We start from the raw sequence: 8,626 nt of genomic DNA on the forward strand, positions 1-8,626 counted from the left end.
GCTGGGGTTGGGGGGTGCAGGTGCAGCAGGCGCTGGGGCGGGGGTGGTCCGTCTGGCCGTGGGATGGAGGTGCCTCATAGTTTATCAGCCTGATTTGGAGTCTGCTAGTCTTGTCACCCATCCCAAGGCAGGCAGGCCAGGCCTCAGAGTGGCGCCATACAGGTAGCATTGAAAGAGGCCTTTGAGGACACCCAGTCCCACTAAACAGTCAGACCGTCACTGGCTCCAGGGCCTGATAAAGGGGCCAGTAAGAGACTTGACCAGGCTGGAACCCTGACTTCTGGCACAAGCCCCTCCCAGCTGCCTTGTAATCAACTGCTCATTTCCCTTCTCTTTTGTAACTTTCCCTGTACCAGAGTCCTCACGGGAAGGCCTCAGAAGTGCACCCCTCTCCCTCTGCTCCTTCTGTTTTCTTCCCATGCCCATCATTGTTTGGGGAACAATGCAGCTTTGGGCCTTGTCCTCCAAGGGGGACCTAGGAAGGCAGAGTGCCCTGTCAGTACAATGTCAAGGCTGAGACTCTGGGACCAGGAGGCCGGAACGTCCAGCCAGCTTAAGCCTGAGGTCTGTTTTCTCTTGCTCCACGAGGTACAGACTGGAGGCACTTTGTTTGCTGCAGGATTTCCGGACTTTTTCCATTGGTTTGTGTCTGAAGATAAACAGTCCACCCCAGAAGAGAATGGGCTAAGCATGCATGTGGGCAAATGCAAACACACAGGCCAGCCCACCTGGCATCCTCTGACCTTTAAAGTGGAGCCTCTCTTTCCTGAATGGGCTCCTAATAAAGACCCAGTGTGTTCCTGCTGGCAACATCAGCCAACCCTGGTGAAGTCCTTCCCACCACCCACCTCTCTGGAAAGCCCAGCCTGAGTGAGCACACCTCTTTTACAGCTGTTTCCCCTTGGCCTTCTCCCAGGCATTCTGCTGCCACAGGGCTCTGCATGTGGGTTTCCTGTTTCCCCCATCAGACTGGAGAGAGGGCTTCACCTCCCGCATCAGACCCAGGACTCCGGAGGCAAGGGCCATCTCCTCCATTCAGGCCCAGTTTATTGCTCTAATGCTGCTGGGGTGTGCCTGACTGACATTAATAAGTGGAAGGAGGCTTCCAAGGTGCCCCCAGGGAGGTGCCAGCACAGAGGTGGTGTTTAGGTGACTTGGGGAAATGCCTGTGTGAGCCAGCCTGTCTCCAGGCAAGGTAGAGGCTTGCCCAGGGCAGTGCCAGGCAGAGGCTGGCAGCTAGCTGATGTCTGCGCCAGCTTTGCCTGTGAGCCCCGAGGAGCCTATTGGCCCCTGGGACACTTCTACAGCTCCCTGGGCTTCTTCTTCTGAAGCAAAAGGAGCCGGGATGCAGTTACAGCAGGAAGGGCAGAGGTTAGACCTGACGAAGGACTTCCTGGCAGCAAGGGTGGTTAGACACAGGCAAGGCACCTGAGGGAGGCGGTGGAGGCAACTCCAGGAGAGGAGACATTTCTCATTGCTCTGGGGAGTTCGTAAAACCTAAGCGACTTAACACAAACATCAGTCAGCCTGACTCTGGGCTCTGCGTGCGTGTTGCTCGTAGCATGTATTTCTCAATCTAAAGGAGTCCCTGCCTCTGTTTACCTTGAGGGCAGTCCCTATGCTTTTGTGAGGTATATCACCCAGAACAGCCCCTGACATGGAGATAGCACTGGTCAGAATCAGGATGCCTAGGTGCCAGTCTAATTCTGCCTCAAGTCAGCTGTGTGGCCCGCACTAATGCTCTCAGACCTTCCCACTGCAGCAGGTTTAGACTAAGATAACTCTGAGCCTCAGGTGCCCCACCTGGAAAGTAGGTTTAATGATTTCCCCCAGCACGTTTTACAGAATTGTGATGAACAAAAGCCAAACTCCTTTCTAAAGCATCACATGCTCTACCAGCGTGAATGAGTGTGAGGGGCCATTTCCAGCCCTGCTCAGGACAAGGATGTTGGAAAGGAGTTTATCTCTTGCACGTCCTGTGCCAGCAGAGGCCCCATGTGAGTCCAAGCTTCGCGTGTGAGAAGCACCTGTCTCAGGGAAATGACTGCGGTTGAAGTCTGGCAGCAATTACAGCAAGCCTGCAGGGGTCGAGGCACCTCGCTATCTGAGCTGGGGTTGGCTCTGAGGGGACGCCCTGTGGAAGGAGCCGTCGTCTCCCAGGACTGTGCAGACCTTGGCCACACAGCCAGGCGGAGGGGGTGCAGCAGGCCTGGCTGGGAAACGGGCTGACTGGCGGGGCACGGGCTCTCCTGACCCTCTGCTCACCCCCAGCTCCCAGTGCCTTTGGCTGTGCTGCATCTGCTGTCCAAAGAGCGCCTGCTGGCCTGCTGCCCTCAGAGGAGGCCCCTGCTGCTGTCCGCGGACGAGCTCACCCTGGAGACACAGCCTCCTGAGAAGGAAGACGCATCCTCGCTGTCCCCCAAGTTCCACCCAGGTGGGGGCTCTAAGGAACCCTCAGGCTCAAGGCCCCGTTCCAAGGCTCCCCTGCTAAGCCCTTCCGCCCAGAGGGCGGACGTGGATCACAGGTGGTAATGGCTGGGAAAAAACCCTTGGCCCTGCTGGTCTCGGGGTGTGGGGAGGGGCAAGAGATGGAGCAAATGGGCCAGGAGGAGAGGACAGCAGCTCCCGCCCCCTCCCTGCCTCACCCTGGCAGTGTGACCTCAGGCACCCTGCCTGTGTGACCTCGGGCACGCTGCCTGGCCTCTCGGAGCCCTGCTTCCAACCGCCCTGCGAAACGGACGGGGGCTGTCCTCATGAGCCGTCGGAAGGTGGGAGGCAGGAAGTGGTCTCCTTTCTGCCAGAACTGAGACCTGTCCCCCATTCCTGTGTCCTGTCCAGGGCACGAGGACCTGTTCAGCTGCTGCCAGAGGAAGAACTTCAGAGGGGTCCCTTCTTCCTTCTTCGCCATCCACATCACAGCCGCCCTGGTCCTGTTCATGACCGACGGGCTGACGGTGAGCCTGCCCTCGGAGGGCGCCCCTCATGGGGCACCCCCTGAGCCTCAAGTCCGGGCATGGAGAGAGAAAGGAGGTGGATCAAGGTTTCCTAGAGACCGCACCTCTAGTACAGTCGATCCAAGTGTTTAAACCCAGTATAAGTCCCAGGGAAGAGCCTCTCTAGAACTGAATACAGCCTCTTGGAACTATGGTCTTCTGTGTCGTTCTGTTTTTATTTTCATGAACCCTGTGGATAGGAGACTCTGGTGTGTTACATTTTTTTCAAAGGGGCAGTGCCCGGTTCCCCCAGGTAGAGGTCATGCCATATAGATGCTAGGGCTTTCTGCTTCCTGGAACACATTCCAAGCCTCGGCCTCTCAAGCTGCGTGGTAAACAAGCTGCAGGCAGTGTCCGGGCCCAGCTAGCTGTTCGGGCCACCAGTGACCTCTGTTACTCTATTTACTGCCTTTCTCCAGAAACCTCTGCAGGATTAGATTAGGACCGTTTGCAGCAGCTGCTTGATTAACTGGTTGCCATATGAGGGACTCTCCAAAGAAAAGGCCCTAAAGGCCTAGATGACCTGGTAGAAAGTACTCGTGACAGAACTGGTTGACTTCCAACGCTCAGTGTGACCTTGGGCAAGTCACTTCCCTCTACCCTTTCATCTGTAAAATGAGATGCCTGTACACACCTTTTTTAGCTGCAGTACCCTTCCTTTAGCAAAAAACCTTCTGTGGAATCCTCCTAAACGGGGCATGTGGTGAAACTCTGCTCTGGCTGAGGGGGGCGGAGCCTGCCTGCCTGCCTGGACCCTGTGGGGCTCCTCTGGGGCCCAGACACGCCTTCCTGAGCCCCCGGCTCCCGCGGGCACCGTCTGCCCGCTGTGCCGCCCAGGTTCCAGCCTCAGCTCAGGCCTACAGTCGCCGGGTGGAGCAGGGCCGGTCCCCGCCGGCCCAGACCACGCCTGCCCGGCTGGGGACGCTGCAGGTGTGCTCAGCGGGACCCGTCTCCCCACAGGGCGCATACTCCGCCTTCGTGTACAGCTACGCGGTGGAGAAGCCGCTGTCCGTGGGACACAAGGTGGCCGGTTACCTCCCCAGCCTCTTCTGGGGCTTCATCACCCTGGGCCGGCTCATCTCCATTCCTGTCTCCTCCAGAGTGAAGCCAGCCACCATGGTTTTCATCAATGTGGTAAGCGGCCCCTTTCACTCCTTGGAGACCCAGAAGAACCGTTCACCCTGTGCCACAGCCCTGCCCCAGGACACCTTCTCAGACTGGACTGTGCCCCAGGTTGTGGGGTTGGGGGAGATGTCGGCGTACAAGGGTGGGAAAGAGATGCTGGGGTGGAAACTCAAGGCGTGAGGCCCACTTGCATGGTCTTGGAAAAGCCCTTTCCTCTCTCTGGGGCTCGGACTTTGTACCCACTGAAGAAAGAGGCTATGGGAAGTGACTGGTGCTGTGTCAGGAGCAGCTCCCTGCTGACAGCCTGCTGGATGAGGAGGGAAGCAGTGCTGACCTCGATCCTCCCTGGTTCACCCTGGTGCCCAGGGGGGTCAGAGCGCTGTGGCCGGCAGAGGCACCATCTCGGGGATGGCGCCTGGGAATCTGCATCTTGCAGCTCTCCCAAAGTGGCACGTAGAATGACCTTCAAGGAGCTAGTCTCTCTGGAGGTCTGGGCCTGAGAGGTGGTTAAAACTTTTCGTCCTGATGTGTATCCCTGCCACCACCTATGACAAAGGGTCCAGATTACAGATTCCTATAAGGTGGTTTAGCCCAACTTCTGACCAGGGCTCAAATCACCTCTATAATACCGCTTCCAAGGGGCCCCAAAGTCTGTCTAAACACCCCTAGTGAATGGAAACTCACCACCTCTCCAAGAAGTCCAATCCACTGTCAGAATGTACTTTTTTGAGTTTCTAGAGAAGAGAGGGTTGGGAAATAATGTAGAGGCTCTTGCCTGGAGAATTCCCATGGACAGAGGAGCCTGGCAGGCTACAGTCCATGGGGTTGCAAGAGTCGGACACGACTGAGTGACTAAACCACCACCACCACCACCACCATAGAGGCCAAAGGTCATGAGCCCCAAGAAAGGCCCTTGGATTCGGCCTTGTGCTGACTGATAACTTAAAAGAAAGAACTTTTGTTCAATGTAGCTGGGAGGTGGGGGTGGCGTAGAAGCCAACCTCAAGGAGTTGAGGGTGGGAATTCCCTGGTGGTGCGGGTTAGTGGTGAGGACTCATTGCTTCTACTGCAGGGGGCATGGATTTGATGGGGGCTGAGAGCAGGGAAGGGAAGGGAGAGGGAGAGAAGGAAGTAGACGTGTGAGGATTACAAATATGTCTGAGCTGAACAGGCTTGTTTGACAAGAGTTGGGTGTTGTGGGTGCGTTTGCAGGCAGAGGAGAAAGGGAGGGAGCCTGTGACGACACCGTGTCAGAGGGAATGCGAATGGGGAGGCCGGGGAGAGGCGAGGGGCTGGAGGGCAGCGTGCTAAGCTCAGGAAGAAGAGGTCCAGTTCTGTGGAGGGGGGTGGAGCCATGCAGGTCCCCCCGGGGGAGAAGATGAAGGTACAGAGGCTGCTGGTGGCCTGGCTCTCCAGCACACGAGGCCAGATGCTTAAAGACAGAGTGACTCTGGGTTTGGGAGAAAGCAGGAAGTTGGAGGCCTCCACAGGACTCAGGCACTGGCAATAAACTCACCCGGGGTGCTGGATTTAAAGAGGAAAATCAGATTCCTCGGTCCAGCTCAGACTTGGTGAATCTGAATGTCCAGGGGTAGGGGCTAGCAATCTATATGGTCAACAGACACCCGGGGGTGGGGGTCGGAGTTGGCAGGGGCGGTGTTCCCGTCTGTCATCAAGAAGTTTGGAAAAACACTGTCCTACAGCAAGTGATTCCCAAATACATTAGCCCCCTCACCCCTGCTGAGGTGCTTTTGGAATATACAGATTCCTGGGCCCCGGCCCCGGGGAGTGGGGGAGGAGTGGAGTGGAACCCGGGTGTCTAAGTTGTTTTTAAGCTCTTCAGGTACTTTCCTTGGGCAGGTTGCTGGGACCATAGCTGAACCGCTCTGAACAGGCTGCAGCTGCCAAGTCTCAAATTCACCGCGGTTTCTTCCCAGATTCCGCTCCGTTTTAAATTAAGGGTTATTCTGCTCTTGATGTTCTCCTGGATCTCAGCAGTCACTCACAGGTTGATGAGCACACACGCTCTGTGCGGGGCCCTGCAGGGAACGGCTGGGCTGCCGCGTTCTCTAAGAGGAGCTCTCTGTGTTTAGGGCGCTTCCAGTTGGCTAGGGAAGAGGATGGGGAGAGGGAGTCTGTGTCCTGGCTGGAAGGCAAGGCGAGGTTGAGGGGCTGGTAGGCAGCTGGGGAGCGGGCTGAGCGCCAGTCTGCTCCCCGGCTGGCGGGCGGGGCACGCCAAGTAGGGGCGGAGTTGCTAATTTGCCCTGGCATCCTGCGTCTTCTGTCAATCAGGCTAAAATAAGAGAGTGACGTGGGATTTGTTGTTGTTGTTGCCACACCTCGCAACATGTGGGATCTTAGTTCCCCATCCAGGGATCAAACACACCCCCCACCCCCCATTCCCCCCCACCCCCCCCCCACCCCCGCCTCGGCGATGGAAGCTCAGGTTCTGAACCGCTGGACCGCCAGCGAAGTCCTGAGTTAGGTGTTTTTCAAACGTGCCAAGTGTAGCGATTCTCAGGTGACTCTTGGAGGCCTGGTGCAAGCGGAGGGGAGCAGGAGAACGCCCCTTAAGCTTGCGCGGCAGGCCGTCCGCGAGATGCCGGGGCTCCTCGCCCTCCTCTCCCTGGGTCTCTCCTGTTCTCCGCGTTCTCCTTCCTTGGCAGACGCCAGCTGGGGAAGGTGCAGTTCCCGCGCACTCCACAGGGCCGTGCCCTAGTCACACAGCCCGCCAGGGGCCAGGAGGCGTTTCTCACGTCTGGAGACGGACAGGCTTTCCTTTCTCAGCGGCCACCCAGCTGCCCCCAGCTCCTCAGCGCCCCCTTCTCTGCTGTGACAGGTCGGCGTGGTGGCGACGTTCCTGGTGCTTCTTGTTTTCTCGCATAACGTGGTCTTCCTGTTCGTGGGGACGGCCAGCCTGGGTCTGTCCCTCAGCAGCACCTTCCCCAGCATGCTGGCCTACACCGAGGACGTGCTGCAGTACAGAGGTGAGCCCCTCCTTCCTCCGCCTTCACCCTCTCCCTGGGGCCTTCCAGCCAGAAGGTCCCCGCCCACCTCCTCACTGCCTGAATGTGGGAAAGGCTCATAAACCGTGTTGTTCGGACCAGCATGGCCCCCTTCTTTCAACATATGGTGGTGGATGTGAGATTTCAGACCATAGACCAGCAGTGAGCACCTCTTCCCCATCTTCTTTTTCCCCATAGTGGTTGGTGGTGGTGGTGGTTTAGTCGCTCAGTCCACTCTGTGTGACCTGGACTGTAGCCTGCCAGGCTCCTCTGTCCATGGGATTTTCCAGGCAAGAATACTGGAGTGGACTGCCATTTCCTTCTCCAGGGGATCTTCCTGACCCAGGGATCGAACCCAAGTCTCCTGCATTGCAGGCAGATTCGTTACCAACCAAGCATGTTACACAGCTGGCATTTTGTGTAACATGCATGTGCTGGAAATTCCAAGTTCAAGGAAAAGCAAATATGCATGGGAAGAATTATAGCACAGGGAAAGGGTTTTATAACTCATCAGTAAAAGTAGCTCCTTGCTTTGTTTTCTTGTGGATGTTGTTGGAAACAGAGGATTGGAACAATGACTCCACATCTGATTCAGGGTTGTGACATGGCTTCTTTGAAAACCTCTGATTCTCTGAACTAATCTTCCCTTTCTGTAGCTTCCCAAGTGTGCATAGCAAAGATCTTTTTCAGAAAAACAAGTTAATTAAAAATAATTATGTTTTGAACATTTAATGTTACCCTCAGACACAATCAGAGATTCCCTAGAGTGTTGGAAAACCACCACTAAAGATGAGTGATTTCTTTGGAGCAGGAGTGGGGGCAGTTGGTGTCTGGGGGGCTGGGGTGTGGGGCAAGACGGGATCAGAGCAATTAGTGCTACAGCCCACCCATCCGCTGAGCTGATCCTGAGACCAGGATCCTTGAAATCCCAAACTTCAAAGAAGTAAATGAAGGAATGAGCTGATGTGGGTATCACACGTCACCTAGTATATCCCAAGAGGTTAAAGGGATCAACAAATGTTAGAGTTTAATGATAATAACAATGTTATGTTGGTTGATTCTGCTGCAGATAATCACTCAATCCCTCCTCTTTTCTCACCATCCTTGCCTTGGTTCAGGCCTTTATCAACCTCTCACCTGCTTGGAATAGTTAATGGAGCCCACCTTTTCGTAATTTCTGATCACCCCCATCCGTGCCGTGGCAGCTCTTGGCTTGTCTCCTGGCCTTCTGATTTGCCTTCATCAGAGGTTCTCAATGTGGTTCCACATTCAAATCACCCAGAGCCCTTGTAAACAGAGCCTGGGTTTCATCTCCACACACTCTGATGTACTCGAGCTGCCTGGTGATGGTAATGTGTAGCCAGGGTGAGGGCCACTTCCTGGGCCACCACCCTCTGCAGATGCAGAGGGACCACTTGGAAATGCAGAGCTGCTCACAGTCCTCACGCCTTCCTCCGGAGCTCTCTCCCTTTCTGCAGCCGCCCTGCCTGCTTCCCCTCAGAG

The 8,626-nt window shown here is 56.0% G+C and overlaps 1 protein-coding gene across 1 annotated transcript in view; it reads left to right on the forward strand.

Moving 5' to 3' along the window:
* Positions 1–8,626, forward strand: part of MFSD4 (major facilitator superfamily domain containing 4) — a 26,169-nt gene that overhangs the window by 12,095 nt on the left and 5,448 nt on the right. Inside the window, exons 4-7 of the mRNA XM_010854170.1 lie at positions 2,272–2,434; positions 2,839–2,954; positions 3,954–4,127; positions 6,958–7,105. Coding sequence (XP_010852472.1) covers positions 2,272–2,434; positions 2,839–2,954; positions 3,954–4,127; positions 6,958–7,105 — 601 coding nt within the window. The remainder of the gene's footprint in view (positions 1–2,271; positions 2,435–2,838; positions 2,955–3,953; positions 4,128–6,957; positions 7,106–8,626) is intronic.

This window comes from Bison bison, unplaced genomic scaffold, assembly GCF_000754665.1.
Source record: "Bison bison bison isolate TAMUID 2011002044 unplaced genomic scaffold, Bison_UMD1.0 scf7180017864338, whole genome shotgun sequence".
Taxonomy (NCBI): Eukaryota; Metazoa; Chordata; class Mammalia; order Artiodactyla; family Bovidae; genus Bison; species Bison bison.